This window comes from Sturnira hondurensis, unplaced genomic scaffold, assembly GCF_014824575.4.
Source record: "Sturnira hondurensis isolate 20B ecotype Veracruz unplaced genomic scaffold, ASM1482457v3 Scaffold0022908, whole genome shotgun sequence".
NCBI classification, from domain to species: domain Eukaryota; kingdom Metazoa; phylum Chordata; class Mammalia; order Chiroptera; family Phyllostomidae; genus Sturnira; species Sturnira hondurensis.
In genome coordinates, this window is record NW_028095539.1 from 8941694 (window position 1) to 8960824 (window position 19131).

At 64.0% G+C, this 19131-nt stretch overlaps 1 protein-coding gene, 1 long non-coding RNA gene and 1 other non-coding gene across 4 annotated transcripts; 2 read left to right on the top strand and 1 right to left on the bottom strand.

Annotated features, from left to right (window-relative positions):
* The first annotated feature begins 1648 nt into the window (after positions 1-1648).
* Positions 1649-3036, top strand: LOC118980209 (uncharacterized). The gene is made up of 2 exons (XR_005065066.1): positions 1649-1921; positions 2140-3036. It is a non-coding gene; the product is annotated as an uncharacterized LOC118980209 (long non-coding RNA).
* Positions 2218-2343, top strand: LOC118980414 (U6atac minor spliceosomal RNA). The gene has a single exon (XR_005065102.1). It is a non-coding gene; the product is annotated as a U6atac minor spliceosomal RNA (small nuclear RNA).
* A 2474-nt stretch (positions 3037-5510) lies between the features above and the next one.
* On the bottom strand, positions 5511-19027 carry WDR5 (WD repeat domain 5). 2 transcript variants are annotated; one of them, XM_037036532.1, is made up of 14 exons: positions 18620-19027; positions 15112-15286; positions 14488-14596; positions 14103-14176; positions 13620-13709; positions 13414-13503; positions 13212-13295; positions 10310-10365; positions 9512-9558; positions 8865-8940; positions 8218-8251; positions 7804-7878; positions 6703-6790; positions 5511-5952 (listed from the first exon to the last, which is right to left on the bottom strand). In XM_037036532.1, the coding sequence occupies exons 2-14, from the start codon at positions 15190-15192 to the stop codon at positions 5852-5854; spliced, it is 1005 nt and encodes a 334-aa protein (XP_036892427.1). In that variant the 5' UTR covers positions 15193-15286; positions 18620-19027; the 3' UTR covers positions 5511-5851. The 2 variants fall into 2 exon arrangements, with proteins under 2 accessions (XP_036892427.1, XP_036892426.1); XM_037036531.1 differs by lacking the exon at positions 18620-19027 and adding an exon at positions 18050-18167.
* Between the last annotated feature and the right edge of the window lie 104 nt (positions 19028-19131).

Consider the following 19131-nt stretch of genomic DNA (forward strand, 5'->3'; position numbering starts at 1 on the left):
AAATGCAGCCCATGAACCCAGGTCAGTGCAGCACCCAGGCCACAGAGAGTGGCAGCTGGCCTCTCAATCCTTCCCACCAGGTCCTCCCAGTGCTGACCCTCTGCCACCTTCCCTTGCGACACTGCTGTTTGCCTCACTCCACAAATGCTTCCCATGTCCTATGTCATCATTGCTGAGTCCCCAGAGCAAAAGCAGGGCTGCCAAGACGAGGCCGGGGGCGCAAACGGGGCTCGTGAATGCAGACTCCTGGGCCTTGTTCCAGGCCCCAGGTCAGGCTGGTGGGAGCCTGGAACCAGCATTTTAACCCCAGGCAGTTCCTCTTCATCCCCAAGCTTGAGAGGTCTGGCCTGGGGTTCCTGAAGAGCCAGCTGCCCCTTCTTTCCAAGCCCATGGGGACCACGAGTTGCCAACCAAAGGGAAGGGGAAGGCCCCACATAACCTGGCAGTGGGCAGGAGACATCCCTCGGACCCCACCACCTCACACGCAGCCCCGTGTGACCAGACCCGAGGGGCCCAGGAGGCCGGAGGCAGGGGGCCGGCTGGTGGAGAACAGGGACCCAGCTGTGAGCACCCGAGTCCGGCTCAAGTGGCAGAGAGACAGTGCAGAACCCCCTACCTCACCCACCGCCAGGCTGGGCCCATTTGTTGTGCCACGGGAGGTGTAACTTCGCACTAGCTACCCAACCCCTTTGGCTATAAATGGGGGTGCTGCTGGCACCTTCTTCTGGGATGTGGGAGTGAACTACAGCACACTTGCGCAGGGCCACCCGGGCCTCGGCACACGGCGGGTGCTAAGGACTCCCGCGTGCAGCGCTGCGCTGGGAGGTGGCCCAGCCTCAACACTGCTCCACACCTCCCCTCGGTGGCACCCAGGGCTCACGCTGTGGCGAGGAGTGGAAACGCAGGGCAGAAAGGACTCGCCCAGGCCAGGTGGCCCACACACTGCCAGCTGTCGCCACTGCCCGCCCCTGTCCCTCACGCCTCTGGACGCCCGCCTGCCCCCTGGCCACACCCCTCGCTCTTCTCTCCACGCGCGCTTGTCAAAGGTGGGTAGCGACCTTCCCTACGACCCCGAGGAGCTGCCGACCTGGAGCGAACAGGCTTACCCGACACTTCGTAGCAGAGGGCCGGCTGCAGGCGAGGGTTGCCCCCTACAGGCAGCGGCGCCCCAGCCCGCCCGCCACCCCTTCGGTCCCCGGCCCTTCGGTGTGTCTGTGCACGCGGGCGTGGAGGGCGTGAGCGTGCGCGGACACGCAGGCGTGCACCGACACCGCGGACTCCGCACTCGTGGGCGCGTCCGCACGTGCGCAACCGTACTTGCATCCACAGGCTCGCCCCCTCGCACACACGTGCACGCCCCCGCGCACGCCCGGCTCACAAACACCAGTCCCCGCAGCCCGCGTGGTTTATCCGAGGGGCGCCCAGGCCCGCACGCACCCCCGGGTCCGCCCAGGGACTCGCGCCCGCCGCTGTGGGGAGGACCCGCTTCGCCGCCAAGAGCTGGGCCGCGGCGCGCGTGAAGGCAGGCGGGAGCCGCAGCGACCTGAGTCCCTCGGGTTTCCACCGCCCGCACCTCGGGGGCGGCCAGCAGTCGAAGCCTCGGGTTTAAACCTCACAACCCCGAGGAAAGGAGGACGGGAGAGGCGGAGACCAGTCCGCGAAGAGTGGGGCCTCGTCGGGACTCGAACGTGCGGTCCGGAGACAGGGCCGGGCATGCGCAGAGACCGGGCGGGGGCGGGGGGCACGGGCACAGGGGCCAAGGCGGGGGACGTCGACGTGTCCCAGCGCTCCTAGCACCCACAGTTCCAAGCGCAGAGCCGCGTCCGGAAGCCCGAGGAGCCGATCCTCTTTCCTCGTCCTCTGATTCGCTACAAACGACGTTCATTTCCGCAGAAAGATCCGAGCCATTTCCTGACTTTCGGTGAGGCATATCGCTGTTTTGTTTCCGGGGGAATCGAGCATGCCGAAGGCCGCTGAGCGCTTCCGGGTGCTCTTCTCAGCCTGTGATTGGTCGGATTTATGAATATATTAGAGCACGGAAAATAGAGGGTTTCTCCCCGCCTAAATCAAAATACAGGTGTTTTAGGGTAGCTGTGAAGGTTCCCAAAGGTTCTGAACACTTTTCTTTGTGTGTTCCAGACACGCATGTGAAGTCGCCGTAATCGTGAAGTGACGCAGAAATAGAGCTTTAAATAGCCGGCTCGCGAAGAGAAGGCCGTGTTGTATGAAAGGAGAGAAGGTTAGCACTCCCCTTGACAAGGATGGAAGAGGCCCTTGGGCCTAACAACACGCATACGGTTAAGGCATTGCCACCTACTTCGTGGCATCTAACCACTGTTTTTTCCCGCGAGCGGGCCAGGCCCCGATGCCCGGGAGGGGTCCCCGGTCCCGGGTCGCGTGCCTTGGACTCCTCCGCTGAGCTGCTGGTGGCCACGCTGGGCTCCCGCGCCTCTCAGCGGCCGGGCCTGGATTCTACCTTCCCACGGGTTCTGCGCCCCCTCCCCACTCCTGCCCGCGCCCTCTGCGAGGGCCCCGCCGGGCACGGCGTGCGCGTGCCGGCCCGCGTCCCTACGGCACCCGAAGCCGCCTGGAGGTGGGCACTCTCGTCCCCAGGCCAAAGAGCGGGGAGGGATCTGCACCCCCACTCGGAACCCCCCCAAAGGCGGCCCCGAGGGCGGGCAGGGCGGTTCCCCGGTGTCCCGAGCTCACGGTGCTGCGGTCCGAACGTAGCGCTCGCTTTAGGACCTCGAAGCTGAAGGTACATCTGACCCGCCCGACGGCGGCTGCCGCTGCCGGGAAAAGCGCCCAGCACCACCCTCGAGCTTCTGGCAGAACCGGGAGCCGGGCCGCAGGTGCAGCCCCAGGCGCAGACCCGGGGGGCGGAGACCGGGACCTGGACACCCACCCAGCGCAGGTCCCACCAGCCCTGTGCTCGGGGACATTGAATACACGAGTATACATACTTTTTTCAAGCTATGAAGACAACTGGGGAAATCTGGATATCAGATACTTCGTTAAAGGATATTTTGGGTGTGACTGTAGTATGGTGGGCACGATGCTCTTGAAGAAGCGTCTTTCACAGGTGCTGTGTGTTCACTGCTCGAATAACGTGCGGACAAAACGCGCGCCCACGCGAAGCCCGAGGAGCTCTCTGCATCCGCAGCCACAGGCCTCTGGGTCGTCGGCGCCGCTTCCTTCCCTGTGCGCCCCGCACAGCGCAGCCACCTCCAGAGACCGCAAGTCCTTCGTCCTTCGCAGTCAAACCAGCTCGCGACCACCACCTCCTTTCTGTCCGATCCCAGGTTCTCCCCGACCCTGCTTCGGAGGCTCCCTCCCTGTGCCCTCATCTGCCACCCAAGCATTTCACGGAGTCCCTCAGGTTTCCCCCTTGAGACTCATGTATAAAATAAGCTGCAAAACGGCCATTTTCCGGAGCGTCTTCTCAGTCCGCTGGGATTTTGCTTCTTGGCAATTGTCTGTTTGGCTCAAATAAACTCGTAAAGAAACCCTTACAGGTTTCAATGTCTCTTACATTGACAAGTAGAGTGGGATTTTATTCTAAGTAACAGGGAAGGGGCACAGAAACCATGCCTGGGGCATGAGAATTTCTCCACTTTATCTTTGAAATGTTCTGTAATCAAGTTTTGGTTTTAGTGAATATACTAGATCGGGGGTGTCAAACTCATTTTCGCCGGGGGCCACATCAGCCCAGTGGTTGCCTTCAAAGGGCCCAATGTAACTGTGAACATAGCTAACTCTTTACCAGTTAAGCGAGGGCTGGGTGCTGCCGAGGCCGCAGTCAGGCAGCAACAAGGGGGCCGGCCAGGGCACACGTGCGGGCCTCCTGTTTGCCTCCTGAGGTCTAGACGGCCCCCAACATGGTTGTAGGGACCTGGGTAGCTTCTTGTGTTTGCCTGTCTTTCATACTGTTGATAATTCACACAAATGTGTATCATCCACAACACTCAAGGCTGTTTAAATTTTAAAACGAAACCAAACCAAACAGCACCTTCCGCAGAGCACCTTGCTGCGGGGAAGGCGCATGCTGAGTCCTCCCCGAGGTAACAGCTACACGTTACGATAAAAAAGTTCTTAGTGGGCAAAAATAAAAGACATGAAAATCTTTATTTTCAAAAAGAATGTATTTTTACATAAATCTACAACAGAGAATTCCAATGTAGAAAAAATACACTATATTCAAGGGTACAGTGCTCCGCACACACCTCCGCCACCGCCCGGCCAACCAACACCGGCACCCACAGAACCAAGGGGTGGGTGTCCCTCGGCAGAGCCACCCCGCTGGACGTCAAAACAGGACCTTCGCTTTTCCTATCAGAACATGCTACAAGAGCAGGTCCCAGCCTGAGTGACTGACCCACGCCACGCAGGCGTCCCCGCCCCCCCCCACCGACAGGCAGCCCCGAGGGCTCCCACCTCCAGAAGACGGGGACCACAGGCAGCCCGTTCCCAGAGGCCTTTAGAGCCGCCACGCTCGCCGTGCAACAGTGGCCACGGAGCTGCCCCAGAAGCCTGAGGGTGGCCCCGCGTCCTCACCCGCCTGCCTGCCCGAGGGCCCCGGGCTTGTCCACCGCTCGGCATCATCCAGAACCCAGAACCGGGACGTGGGCCTTAGAAAGGGAGAGGAACGCCACCAAGCCTGTTGCCCCAGGCGGGACTACGCCTCCCCTGCGCTTCCCCCAGAGGTCTCGGGGCTGGCAAACTGGGTTCACACCCCAGGAAGGACCTCGCTCCACGCAGGGGTCCCGTGGACTGGCAGCAGTTTTCGGTCCCTGCCCCTTGCCCACCACTGTGGACACACAGTTACCCGGGGAGGGATGGGCAGGAGAGGGACACCAGCAACCTGTGAAGAGCTGGCTGCCGAGGACCCCAAGAAGCCTGCTGGGCCTCAGCCAGCAATAGGCCGGCCACCCATCCGCACCCCACAGACCGGAGCCCAAGCCTGGAACAAGCGGCCAGGCCCCTGGCACCCCAGCAGGCAGAGAGCCGTCTGCACTGCTCAGTAGGGCATTGCAGGGCTCCTGGCCCACTGCAGCAACGACGCCCCTAAGAGCGTGTCCCCGGCAGCTCCAAGCTCCTGGGGACAAGGACAGAACGACGTGCCACTGGAGGAACCTGTCCTTGACTGAGTCCTCCCACCGCCTACCAACCGGGGGACAGCCTCGCAGAAGCAGTGGAGACGAGCCCACCCGGTAACTCAGCAGCCACGCCCAGCACAGCCTCCTCCGCTGGAGTGCTGTGCGCTGTGTGAGCACCAGGGACCCATGCAGGGGCCACGGAGGGCCACGGGCACGGGGACAGGGGCCCTGACCACAGAGGGGTCTTGCAGGCACAGCCTCCCACAGGGACCGCTGCGGCAGGAAGTGGCGGGGGGGGGGGGGCAGGGGCTGGTCATGATAGCGTCCCCTGCACAGAGCGGGGCTGCGGAGGCTGGGCCAGAGCGCCGGGCGGCAACTGGGCACAGTGCTTGCACTGGGCAACGAGACATCAAGAACAGCACAGAACATTTACTGGAAAACACACAACTTGATAAACTGAACTTCACCTCACCCTCTGTAATAAAAAATTAAATTTTTGTGGACTGTTTGAACACAACGCAGACTAGAAACTCTGCCCCAGACAGTGTGAGAGGAACTGGCAGGAAAAGTCTCCTTCCAGAACCTTCTGATGGTAACACTTCCCCTCGACCCAGCGTCCAGCGTCTTCAGAGGCAACTCAAGTCCGGGCCCCTCCCAGAGGCCCTGCCAGGACCCAGGAGCCCCGAGACGCCCACTCCTGGCCAAACGGCAGCCTCCTGGTGGCCCCCTGGTGGCCGGGGTGGGGGGGGGGAGGCCTAGCAGTCGCTCTTCCAGAGTTTGATGGTCTTGTCATTCTCCAGGGCGGCCGAGGCAATGATGTTCTCCGTCGGGTGGCAGGCCGTTGAGATCACGACATCTGAAAGCCAAGGACAGTCACCACAGCTGCCTCCAGGCACGGGAGCCACTGCCCCACCCCTGGCCACTGCCCGCCCAGGGCTGACCACTGGTACACATGGCCATACACTGTTGACAGCTGGTCACAGAGGAAGGAATTGGGGGTCGGGGACGGAGGGAGGGATGGACGGACAGACAGGACAGGGAGGGGATGGGTGGGGGGCAGACGGCAGGCCCCTGTGACACTGAGCCCTGGTCCAGGCTGGAAGGCTACGTGCAACAGTGGCCTCTGGGGGCCGGTGTGCCTACAGGGGATGGCGCTGGCCCCAGGGGCCAAGCTTCCTCCCAGGCTGTCCTCGAGGAGGACAGAGCCCTGGGCTGGGCACAGGCCAGCGTCGGTGGCCCCCTCACTCCAGGATGAAGCCCCATGGAGCGCTGTGTTCTGGGGGTGCACTCAACACGCTGCTGTCTGCTGGCTGCAGGAGGAGCAGGAGGGAAGGCGGGGGAGGGCACCAGAGCGGACAGGCCCCCCAAGTGCTGAGCACAGACAGGAGGAGACCCCAGGTGCTGAGGAGCCGGCAGGGGCAGCCCCTCAGAGCTCAGGCAGCCAGAGACGTCGAGGCTGAGGTTGCCTGGCCCTGGCCAGTCCCCTCCAGACGGGTGGTGTCCCCAGGCCAGCAGAGGACCAAGGAAAGAGGGAATCGGGCACTGAACGCCAGCGCCCTGTCTCGTCCACAGCCGGCCAGCGGCCCGAGGCCCCGGGCGAGCTCACCTGTGTGGCCCTGCAGCTTCTGCACAATCTCCTTCGTCTGCAGGTTCCAGATGTACACCAGGTTGTCCTCCGAGCCCGACACGATCCACTGGGGAACGAGCACAGGGGGTGAGGCGAGACCGCACCTTCTGTCGCATTGGGGGGAGCCCAGCCACTGCGTCCTGGAGGACAGCTGCCCCAGCCAGGCCAGCTCTGTGCCCTGGCCCCCCCGCCCCCCGGCCAGCATGCGGCAGGGGCCTGGGATGCACTGGGGCGGCCAGAAAGCCCATCAGGTCTTTTCTGTAAAGTGAGACATTTTTCATCTTCACCAGTAACTATCGAAAGGATGTTTTGAGCATGTCGGCATCTCCCGTGATCGGCTCCTAGTGGGGAGAGGCCAACGGTGCTGCGAACGCCCTCCAGGGCACAAGACAGCCCCACACAGAGTTATCTGGCCGAAGTGTCAAACCGCTCTGATGCCCACGGCCCAGGTCCTTTTGTGCGTTTCAGTTGTGTTTTTACCTTTCTCAAAATAATAAAGAATACACTAAAGTTGTGGGGTATTTTCTTCCATCTTCAATATTAAAATGACCCCACAAAAAAGCACCAATTTTGATGACTTTTTAAACGCGTGCCGACGTGACAGCCATCACGACGCGACCTCACGGACGTGTCCCGAACGGCATCGCAGGCCCCTGGGTGCTCCTAGAGCCACCGCACAGAACAGGCGTCAGGGCTTCTCCACCCCCCAGTACAATGTTCTCTTAAACTGCCACTCCCTAAGACGAAGGTCGCTGTCTCCCGAAGGTCGCTGTCTCCCGAAGGTCGCTGTCTCCCCGTCACACACCAGGGCAGCGAGGTGGGCGGGGCCTGGGGCCAGGCTCGGAGTGGCCCCCGAGACTCAGGACTCTGACCCACCCGTAGCTCCCTGCCCCCGCCGGCCGAGCATCCACTGTCACCAGGACATGGAGCCCTTGCCTCCGGGAGCCAGCACGGCAGGTAAGGGGCAGGCAAGTGAGAGCAGCCCCACTCTGGGCGGGTCACCACCTGGGCTGTGTGCCCTCGTCTGGTCAACGGAGAAAGGCCCACCAGACCCCAGGCACAGGGCACCCAGAGCCTCACCTTGCCGCCGGTGACCGAGAAGTTGGCGAAGATGCAGTACTTCTCGTTCTTGTGCCCGGTGTATGTCTTCAGGCACTGGGAAGACAAGGGCCGCGGCCCCGCTCAGAGCCACAGCTGCCCACCTTCCGCACGGCTCCCCGAGACCAGCGTGCAGGCCCGGGAAGGCCGCCCCAGCGGGACCTGAAATGCACCCCGAGGCCACAGCACAAACCCCACCGTGGTCCAGCCCCAGCCTGCCCACTGGCCATCGGCGAACACCACGTCTTTGAGAAACCTGCACTGAGCCCACACCAGGGGACGGCCTCCGTGTCCCCTCTCCCTGGGGCCTGGTTCAGCTCTGCCATCATCAAAGGCCACTCCCGGGACCCACGCCACCCAGAGCCCAGGCCCAGCCCGGGTCTCCCAGCCGCTCACCTTCCCTTTGCTGTAGTCCCAGAGCTTCAGCGTGCTGGAAGGCAGAGGGGGGGGTCAGACACACACCTCCAGGGTCTCTCTGGAGGCTGCCTGCTGGCACTGCACCCCCTCCTGCTGCTCCCAAGTTTGAAACAAGGGTGGGCTGGAACCCCCCACCCCCTTCCATGTGCAGGGGCCCAGCACGGTGCGGGTCCTGGGACCTAAGGACACCCCCGGGCACAGTGCGAGGACTCCAAGCATTTACAGGTCAAGGACAGGCTGCTGCGTTGTCCCCTCCACCACTCAGTGGGCGTCTTGTTGCTGCTAGACAAGGACGTGGGGAGACCTGGTTCCAGAGACGCCCAGAACAGACCTGAGCACCACGCTCCCCCTCGCTCCGGGGCAGAGAGGCACCCCACACAGGGCGCAGGGGTGGAAACAAGCCCGGGGTCTGGGCCAGGCCTCACCAAGGGCTCCCCACTGTGTGCACAGGGAAGCTGGCAACAAAGGACCACCCACAGAGGGGGTGGAAAGACCCACGGGGGCGGGGAATCTGACCCCCGGGCGCAGGGGCTGCGGAGGCTTAGGGCCGAGACCCGCAGCCCACCCCAGCAGATGGCTGCAGGCAGGGACCCGCTCCCGGCAGGCGGGGGAGGCAGGACACGTACTTGTCCAAGGTCGCAGCCAGGATGTACTTGCCGTTGGGAGAGAACTTCACGAAGGACACAGGGGGGTTGTCATCATCTGCATGGGGACAGAGTGGCTGACGCAGGGGCCCTGGGCCTCGGCCCCGAGCAGGAAGGGAAGCACCCGTCTCAGCTCAGGACCCTGCGGGGGGCGGGGGGGGCGGGGTGCCACACCTCCTCTCTTCCAGCTGGGGCAATAAGGGGGCAGGGCTTCGGGACAGCACAGGATCAACCCGCAACAAGAAACCCACACAGCCCCCGCTGGGCTGAGACTACAGGACACGGGAAAGGCCTCAGGCGTCTTCCTGTGTCAGTGAAGACCCCCAAATTCCTCTGGAGACCCCGCCCTGGTCGCCCACACCCTCGCTGCCGACCGGGGGGCTCTGCGGGACACAGCTGAGGGGTAGGCACTCCAAGGACCACCCGAAGGGGAGTGGGCACTTCCGGCTCTGGGACAGCCCCAACCTCACGTCGGGAGGAGGCGTCCCCAGCCTGGGTGATGGAGCGGGACAGAGAAGGGCTCCCGGAAACCACAGGAGGGCGAGGGCGGGAAGCACTGCTGGAGCCGAGGCACCCCCACCCCCAGCTCGCCTGCAGGGACCCCAGAGAACCCAGCCCGGCAGCCTCACCGATCAGCGTCTTCAGGCACTGCCCAGAGGCGGTGTCCCAGATCCGGCTGCAGAGAGGAAACAAGAAACAGTCCAGAAGCCGGTTACAGCCGGTTACAGCCAGCAGCACGTGGACAGTCCCCAGCCATGTGCTTCCCCACCTGGCGTGCCCACCGCCGGGCCCCACCGCTCGCCCAGCACCTCTCCCAAGTCAGGGCGCCGTGTCCACAAGCCACCTGTGGTGGAGCCGCTCTTGCCTCCCACCTGCCCGTCCTGGCCAGGCCCACGGTGACCCCGGAGACGGAGGAGGGTTAGAGGATCTTTGACCTGAACCTGCCGCCACCTGCCCTGAGGGTGTGCCACCAGTTCAGCCACCAGCGGACACCCGGTCCACCAGGGCCCAGGTGCCTTAACAGGTGTCCCTGACGGGACTGCCCCTCCAAACCCAGCCCCGTGCCTGGCCCACACAGCCCCATGGACTCCACTGAGTCCGTCTGCACGCTCACCCTCCCGCCTCTGAGCCCCGCAGCAGGGTTCACACCCTGAGCTCCACCAGCTCGGCGGAGGCTGAGCGGGACCTTCTGCCCGAGACCCTGTCCCTCCACCTCCAGCACCCCCGTCTGCTGCGGGGCGTGTCTGGACGCCCCTGTCCAGGGCAGACACTCCCTCGGCGGGACGCCAGGTGGGGCAGTGCCGACTCCTCCTCAGTGAACTCAGTCCCTTCCCGACCCCCGCCTGCTGCCACACTGGCTGCAGGCTGTCAGCCCCCACAGCACTCCACCCCCGTGGCCGAGGCTGGAGCCGGGCCACAGCACTCACCACAGCCCGTCATAGCTGCTGGACACGATCAGGGACCCGTCGCGGTTGAAGTGCACCTGGCGGGGGAGACTCACTTTCCAGCTGCCCCACACACCCTCCCTGGAGCCCCCCCCAGCGCCCCGTCACCCCGGTCACTCTCCCAGTGCGCCCCCACACAGCTGGTCCGACGACACGACAAGACACAGCAGGAGGAGCAGCCTGAGGCAGCCAGGAGAACGTGCTCACTCAGGGCAGCGACCCCTCAGTGAGATCTCGTCCTGTCGAACCAGCTGGGACCCATGGCCGCCCGACCCCCAGGAGCCGGAAACGAGGTTCCCGCCTTCCTTTGCAAAAGCAACAAAACCCGGAGAAAAACCCACAGGTGCGGTGGCCTTCACCCAGGAGCTCTGCCCGCCGACCACGGGGAGCCACGAGTCCCCACCCCGGACCACGGGGCCTTCTGATTCGCAGGAGACAGAGAGACCCGGGCTGCTCGAGCCCCGAGTCCTGGCACCGGCGCGACCCCACGGCGCCCCCCGCCCGCCCCGCTGCAGGGGAGGCAAGAGGCCCACCCCACACAGGTTCCCTCCGACAGGCCTCTCCTCTTCCTTTGTCCCCCCGAGGCTTTGTGGGGGGGGAGGACTGCCGCATTCGGGCTGAGCTCACCACTGGCTTCTGCCTCTTTAACTCGCGTCTGGGCCAACTTCCCCAGGACGAGCCCTTCACGACCAGCGGCCCCTTTCCGACACCACCTGCTCCCCGGGGCAGGGGACCCCTCCCACGAGGCATCGAGGAGCCTCAGGGGAACCTGAGCCCCCAGGGGTGCGGGGCCCAGTCAGCCCGCCGGTGACACCCACGAGCCCCACACACAAGGGCAGTCTCACGTCTCCCGGCAGCTGTGGCAGGAACAGGTGCAGTCCCACCGACGGGCCATAGGCGGCGCGGCCTGCCCGGAGTGCTGCTTCTGCTTCCACACTCGGCGAAACCCCGGGACCCAAAAGCCAGCCCCCCACACACAGGCGTCCCTCCCTGGATGCAGCGCTCGTTGGCCACAGGTGGCAGGTGGCCCGGGGGCCTGCAGCCTGGCTCCAAGAGCCACCCAGCTGCGGCCTAAGTGTCCTCCCCTCCCACGGGCCACATCAGCCACAGCCCTTTGGTACCGCTACCAGGCATCTCCTTCTGACCCACAGCGACCCACCCACAGCCACCCGCTTCTCTGACCTGCGTGCGGCAGGCCCTCTCACAGAGGCTGCCCCACCAGACCAGCAGGCACAGGCCCCCAGCCTGCGCGCCAACGCCGCGTTTCATTCCTGCCAGGCCAAGCACCACCACGGCCGGCACAGCTCTTCCGCCCACCGAGGCTCACTCGGGCATCGGACAGGGACGCCCGGGAGGACCGCCGGGACTGGGGTGCCACAAGAAAACAGAGGGGCCCGTGAGGGAGGTGCTCACAGGGATGCCAAGTGTCAACTTGGATGACAGTCACTCAGAGCCCTCCACGGAGGGGACCCCAGGGACCGTGGCGCGTGCAAGGGTTCGAGGCAGGAAACCCTGGGAAGGGTGAGGTGACCTGGCTGCGGCGCAGGGGTGGGGTGAAGCGGACGGACGCCAGGCAAGAGGCTTGCGTGGGAAACAAGCACTGCAACTATCAGCCACGCAAGCCCAGGCAGGCACGGAGCAGCGGCGGACACCTGTAGGCGCGTCACTGTCCAGCCGCTGCACCACACACCCAAAACCAGCACAAACGACACCAAGCGTCACCTGCAACTGATGAAGACCCACAGCTGCAGGAGGCTGGGCAGGAGGGGCCTGGCTGGGCAGAGGGCGGGAGCTGGGTCACAGACCCGGGGTCCTGCCCAACACGAATCCACGACAAGGCCCAGCCTGCACTGGGCCCGTCAGGAGCCTGCACGCTTGTCGCAAAGCTGTGTGGACAAGCGGGCCCACTGTGCTCCTTCTGTGAAAGCCAGGGGCACAGAGAAGTGGCCACTCCACCAGCCCCACAGTAGGTGCACAGCGCCCGGGCCGCAGACCACACGCCCGCAGGTGGACAGGCAGCTGCAGAGGCCTCGCTGCCACCGGACAGCAGTGGCGGGCCGCCAAACACCGCCCCAGCCCCAGGGCGAGGGGCAGACCCCCGCCTCTGCGGCTCCCCCGCCACAGGCTGGGGGCTTCGGGTGACCCGCCGCTCCTGCCTGGCCTTCTTTCTAGCAAAGACGGTTCCTCTTGCAAGAAACAGAGGCTGAAGGAGAACTCCTCAAGACAAGGCCCCTGCAACTCCTGCTGCAGCTCCCGGCCCCTCCCTGCACAGTGGCCTGTGACGGCTGGTGAGAGCCGTGCACCCACCACCATGCCGCCAGGGCCACTGGGGGATACTCGGCTGCCAACTAAGCCGCAGACAGGCTTTCCGAGGCCACAGATGCTCACAGCCACACCCACAAGACTCGATGGGGTGGGGAGCTGGCTGGCCTGCGACGAGAAGCCCTCCATTCGCTCGTGATTCTGTCCGGGGCCGATGTCCCCGTCAGGCTCCACACTGACCAAGGTGCACTCTGGCTGGGTTTCACACAAAGCAGCTGACGGCCGTGTGTGGTGACCCCGTGACCTCGCTGCATGTGCTGCCACCACCCACGAAACGGCAGGGCCAGGACCACACCCAGCAGGAGCTCACAGGCCCGATGATCCCAGCGACTGACCCCACCTGACCTGCGCTCCACCCCATCACCCTGCCGGGGGCGGGAGGGGATTCCTCCTCCAGGGCTGACTACTCCGCTCAAGGTCAAGTTTGGGGACACTCCCCCCACAACCACCAGTCTTTCCAAGGGACCGTGAGGTCACCCAGGGTCCCGAGTGCCCCATCCCCGGTCATCACTGCACTGCCGGCTGGCTCTCAGGACTGGGCGGTGCCGAGAGAGGGACTCACAGCTGAGACAGGGTCCGAGTGCGCCGGCAGGGTCTTGAGACACTTCCCGGTCTTCACGTCCCATATCCGCACGCTCTCATCAAACTGAGGACGAGAGGGGGTCAGGCACGCCCCCAGGACAGAGACAGGCCACCGCCCCGGCAGCTCAGCGGGGCCTGGGGACAGCCCCTTTCCCACCCCTGGGTGCACGCAAGCGACTCACGGAGCCCGAGACGATGAGGTTGGACTGCGGGTTGAAGTTGCAGCAAAAGACATAGTTGCTGTGCCCCTTCAGGGTCTTCAGGCACTTTCCCTGGAATGGGCGTCATCGGGGGTCAGCCCGGAGGCCGGCCGCTCCGCACCTCACCCACGGCCCCTGCCAAGACCCGCAGGCAGGCCGGCCTCCGGGGCGGGGCCCAAGCCACTCACCGAGCTCACGTCCCAGATCTTCAGGGTCTTGTCGTCTGAGGCGGAGACCAGGAGGTTGGAGTCCGAGGACCAGGCCACATCCGAAATTCCCTGCAAGGGGCACAGAGGCGCCAACTGGGTGAGAGGGAACATGGCTGGTCTGGGGGGCCAGACCCTGACCCCCAGCAAGACACAGACAAGCAGAGCCCCTGCTGTGCAATGGCAGAACCCCGCTGACCGCACACGGAGACGTGCCAGGCCGCCCAGGCTCGCCCTCGCCCTCAAGCCCCACAGGCCCTTCTTCCACCCGCGCAGCCCAGCTGGCTCGCCTTCCTACCCGTGTGACTTTCTAAACAAACTGCCCCTTGTATTTCAACAAGCAAACAAACGAAGGGCAGATAACCCCCAGAAAGGATTTCAGGGGAAACTCAACACCTTCACTCGGCAGCCTGCGGGCGCCAGGCTGCCCAGCGGTCACCCCCGGGGCGCAGGGCAGACACCTACCAGTTTGTGCCCAGATATGGTTTTCTCAAACTTCCCATCGTAGGCGCCCCAGACCTTAATGAGTTTGTCTGCAGCTGAAAGAGAGAAGCAGCAAAGGGCCCGGCTACCCAGTCACCCAGGGTCCACCACCTGGCCCTCCCTGCAGTAGCCCCAAGAACAATGGGAGGGGCCCTGAACCACGCGGGAGGGCCAGCGCCCTCCCCTCTCCCCACCCCCCAGTGGCACGGGGCACATGCCAACAGCGGGGGCCTTCCTGACAGAAGGCTCCCTAGAGTCCAACTCTAGGCTCACAGGCAGACCAGGCTGCATCGACCCAGAGGGGGAGGTATTGGAAGCCCCCCCGCAGCAGGCTCCTCCCGGCAGCTGAGGCCCCACCGGTACCTACAGGAACTCGCCAGCCACTCGCCATTGGGGCTGAACTTCACGGAGGACACAGCTTTTGTGTGGCCGGCCAGGGTGAACTTCAGAGCGTAGTTTGGTTTCACGGGTGTAGGCTGGTGAAGAGACAATACTCGTTAGCAAAATGTGACCACCACCACCCACTCTAGCCCACTGGGTTTAATTCCCAAAATTTAACCTCTGACTCCGACCTACGTTTGGGCTCCATTCAGTGCCAAGTGCCTCCCTGAACTCCCTCTGCAGCACGTCTCGAACTGAACAAATCTAAACTGAGCCGTTCCTCCCCCTGCAGCCCCCGCCTCAGTGTGGGGACCACTGCCCCCCCAAACCTCTAGCCTGCCTGTGGTCTGCAGGGCAATCTGCAGACCTGCCCTGGCATCAGAGCTGTGTGCCAGGGGCAGGGTGGCTGGGGGTGGGACGCACTTCACAAAAGACCCTGTCTTCTCATGGGAACCAAGGAGCCAGGGCTGGGAACCTCGACATGACACACGGATGAATAAAACTGGCAACTTCTGACCGAGGAGGGAGGGCAGGCTGATGGGCCTGAGACCGCCCAGAAGCCCTGCAGCCCAGGTACCCCTCCAGTTCCCTGGTGCCCCTGGGGACTCGCCTTGCTCTGTGTGGCCGACGACGAAGGGGTGGGCTGGGCTCTGGCGGCCTCAGTCTCCGGCTTCTTCTCCTCCGTTGCCATGGCTCTGAGGCCCACCAGGCAGGGTGGGAGGCCAGGCAGAGAGGCGCGCAGCTCCCAACAGAGGACTCACAGTGGGGCGTCTGCTAATCGGGACCTGGCGGGGCGGGGGGGGGGGAGGCCCACAAACAAACCACAGTTCAAAAATTAATTTGCAGGAAAAAGGATAAAACCCGTCTGGCCACTGTGCTGAGCTCAGGTGCACTGCTGCCAACAGAGGAACCTGACTGTGACCATGCTCCTTGCTGATGCTTCCCAGACGTCCCACTAGACACTCTGGCCAGCCTCTTCCGTGACTGTCAACAAAGACCCGCCTGCAGGGGTGCTGGCCACTCCGCTGCCCAAGTGTCCACAGGCGGCGCTGGCAGACAGGTGCCATCTTCCCCTGAGGGCCCTTATACATTAGGAAACCGATTAAAGGCTTCTTGTCCGGAAACTCGAAGGCCAAACCGTGGGAGCCTGAGATGCAGGGCACACAAGACTGGGAGCGCATCCAAACCCTCAGATGAGGGTTTGCCTCGCAAGTGCTGCAGCGTGGCTAACTGCCACTCTCAAGAACATAAGCGCTCCAGGGCACCCTCCTTGCCGTCACCGTCACCCTGTGCCGGGCGCGGTTGAAAGCTGCTTCCACGGGGCTGGCCGCTCCCAAGGCTTCGAGACACGGCTGGTGAGCCCTGGCCAGAGCCAGCCCTGCCTGCCTGGGGGGGCCTGCGTGGGCCGGTCACTGCAAGCGAGGCTCACACTGCAGGAGGGGACGCCATGACAGTAAGAACTGCCCGGCAGCTGCAGGGCAAGGCGCCCGTCCTCCACCTGCAGAGGCCGCCCAGAAGCGCCCCAGGTGGTTGGGAAACTCGGGAAGCACTAGTCAGAGGAGGCAACCAAGCTGTCTCTGCAGATGTTACTGGCCACCCAGCTCCCAGGAGCTGGAAGCACCACCGTTGAGTTTACACACTAAATCGTGTAAATCGTAGCCTGGGGCTGGAAACAAGTTTGCTCCGGCTCCCTGCCACACCCCAGCAGTGGAGGTCTCCACTCAAGCAAGGGAGGAGTCCCAAAGCAACGCGGCTGTGCGGGCGCTGACTGCCCGCAGCAGGGATGGAGCCCCCGCCCGGAGTGGGGGAAGGAGAGCAGGCCGCTCCACCTGACCGGGAGACCACCTGACTGGGAGAATGCACTCAAGCATTTGAACGAGGCTGTGGCTCAAAAAGGCGCCTCTGCCTTTCTCTCCAGGGCCTTGGGGACGGGGCGGGGGCGGAACAAGTGGGGGGCGTGGCTAAGGGCTAGGGCTGCAGAGGCAGCAGCCAGACCACACAAGGCTCTACACTGTGGAGCACAGCAGGCTGCACTCCGGGGTGAAAAGAGCCCTTCGGGAGATCCAGACAGATCGTTTTAGCATAAAAATTGAGACCCACCAGGAGGTGAGGCAGGACCATAGCAAACTGGCTGCTCTCAGGTGAGGCGGCGGCAGGATGCCCCGCCAAGCCGCCCACACCTGGNCCCCCTGACTGGGAGAATGCACTCAAGCATTTGAACGAGGCTGTGGCTCAAAAAGGCGCCTCTGCCTTTCTCTCCAGGGCCTTGGGGACGGGGGGGGGGGGGGGGGNAGGGCCTTGGGGACGGGGCGGGGGCGGGACAAGTGGGGGGCGTGGCTAAGGGCTAGAGCTGCAGAGGCAGCAGCCAGACCACACAAGGCTCTACACTGTGGAGCACAGCAGGCTGCACTCCGGGGTGAAAAGAGCCCTTCGGGAGATCCAGACAGATCGTTTTAGCATAAAAATTGAGACCCACCAGGAGGTGAGGCAGGACCATAGCAAACTGGCTGCTCTCAGGTGAGGCGGCGGCAGGATGCCCCGCCAAGCCGCCCACACCTGGGGAGCGACGGTTCACACTCAAAAAGTCAGCTAGACTTCTGAGAGCGTCGCTTCCGCGCCCCAAGCGTGTCTACCTAAGGGAAGGATGGGTGGGAAGCCTGCATTCTCCATACACGCCCCGGTAGTTCCGCGGAACAATTGCTTTGTGGCCACTGGGAGGCTCCTTAGAAAGCAGGTCTGAGAAGGTGAGGGAGGAGACTGCTCGGAGGTAGCCCCCGGAGATCCCGCCTGTTGCCTGCGGGCTTTTCACCCAGGGGAACCCAACTGCCCAAGGCCCAGCCGTCCAAACCTCAGGCGGTTCCAGATACACGTGAAATGTGGGCCGCTGAGCTCCAGGGCGGAGGCCAGGCCCACCGGTGCGGGAAGACAGGTCGTCACCGGGCAGCACGCTCTCCCGCCTGGGTCGTGCTGTGTCCGGGCCACCTGGGAGGCGGCGTCGACCAACGGGTCTGTCCAAGCGCCGGGAAACGGACCCGGGTGTCTTTTCACATCACCAAAAAAACCCTCGCAGACCGGACTAGAAGCTGGCCGAGGCTCCAGGGCGAGCCGGGGCCGAAGGCGGGCGGGATGTGCGCGCCCCACGCAGGCAAGCCGCGGGGGTCGGTGGCTCTGGGGGCTTTCTTTGGGGCCGCCGTAGAGCGAAGGGTAAATGCTGGCTGACCACAGAAGTCGCAGCCCCCGTGTGGAGGGCTTGTCACTAGGCCGTTGGGGAGCTACCGCACGGGTGAACGCCCGGGATCCCCGGGAACAGGTGAGGGCCGGGGAGGGATGGGGCACAAAGCCTCCGGGGGCGAGACTCCAATAAGGGGATGAGGGGCGCAAGGCGGGTACCCGGAAGGCGAGGCGGCGTGGACGCGCGGGACATCTGCACCGAAGGGCCCCGGCGGGCTGAGGCCAGGCCCGCCGGAACACGTGCGGCAACGATGGTCTGGGGGTGCAACGACGTAGATCCCCCGCGCGTGCTCGCGGGCTACGCGTCCCCCGCTTACCTCCCGGGCCGTGGCGGACGGCAACAAGCGCTCCGGGAGTCGCGCTGGCCGCCAACGGGGCGGGAGCCGGGCCGAGCTCGACAAGTCGGCGCGGAGCCGCAATGCGCGTGCGCGGAGGGCCAGAGCGGCGTCGGGGCGGGGCTAGAACACAAAGCCAGCCTCTCGGAGGGGCGCTACGGGCAGCGGCAAGGGGCAAAATACTTCGGACGGGGCCAACGCCTTAAAGGGACAATATACTATTAGCTTTCTGCTTAAAAGCCTTAATTCCAAAGGTGGCTGATGCAGGCCGTTCTTCCCCTGCAGTTTCTAAAAACTGAAATATAAAGACACTACCGCAAAGTGCTCCTGTGCCCCTCGAGTGCTCACATCCTGAGTTCGCCCCGCAGCGGTCCCTCCAGGCAGGAGCTGGCGGGGCCCCAACGTTTCTTCTGAGCTCACGTCCCTCCCTTCTCCCTCGCGCGCGCGCACGCGCGCTCGCGCTCGGAGCGGTAGCTGACGCGTCCAGGGCCTGCAGCCCGGCCCTGGACGCCGTCTCCGCGAAGTATCTCCACGAGTGCGCGGGACCCTTACCTTCCCACTTGGAAGCGAAGACCCCGAGCCCCGAAAGGTTCCGGATACCGGCTCTGCGCCTCAGTACTGGCTCTCCCGCAGGGCGCACCCGCTTCTCTCCTGAGCCCCCCAGTGAGGAGAGCCTATCAAGCATGAAGGCTGCTCTGCCCTGTGCAAGGTGATGTCCCTGACAGGTATCGTCACCTGCGGTTACATAGGTGAAAAGGAGGCCCACGGAGGGGGGCTCAGGAGCGGACCGAGAACCTGGAGCCGCTGTCCTGGCCAGGAGCCCTGTGCATTCTCCTGGTCCTGCGCCACTTGTGCTGCCCACGTGGCTCTTAGAGTCTTAGAGGTGGCTGAGTTCCCCCAGCTCGATGCCCCGCCCTCGCCAGCGGGCAGAGTCACTCGCGGTCTCTTATTTCCCAAGTAGAAATGGGGACACCGAATATGACATGGAATACTGTGCAAACAAAAGGACAGCGCATTTGAAATGGCAATGCCAGGGGAAGTGAGCTGCGTGGTTACCATAGAAA

Excerpts from the sequence above, each read along its gene's own strand:
- WDR5 (XM_037036532.1), bottom strand. The coding sequence starts at position 15,192 with ATGGCAACGGAGGAGAAGAAGCCGGAGACTGAGGCCGCCAGAGCCCAG. Across the intron at positions 14,177-14,487 it reads CGAGTGGCTGGCGAGTTCCT|CTGCAGACAAACTCATTAAG; the intron begins GTAGGTACCGGT and ends TCTCTCTTTCAG. Across the intron at positions 5,953-6,702 it reads GAAGCTGCAGGGCCACACAG|ATGTCGTGATCTCAACGGCC; the intron begins GTGAGCTCGCCC and ends CTTGGCTTTCAG.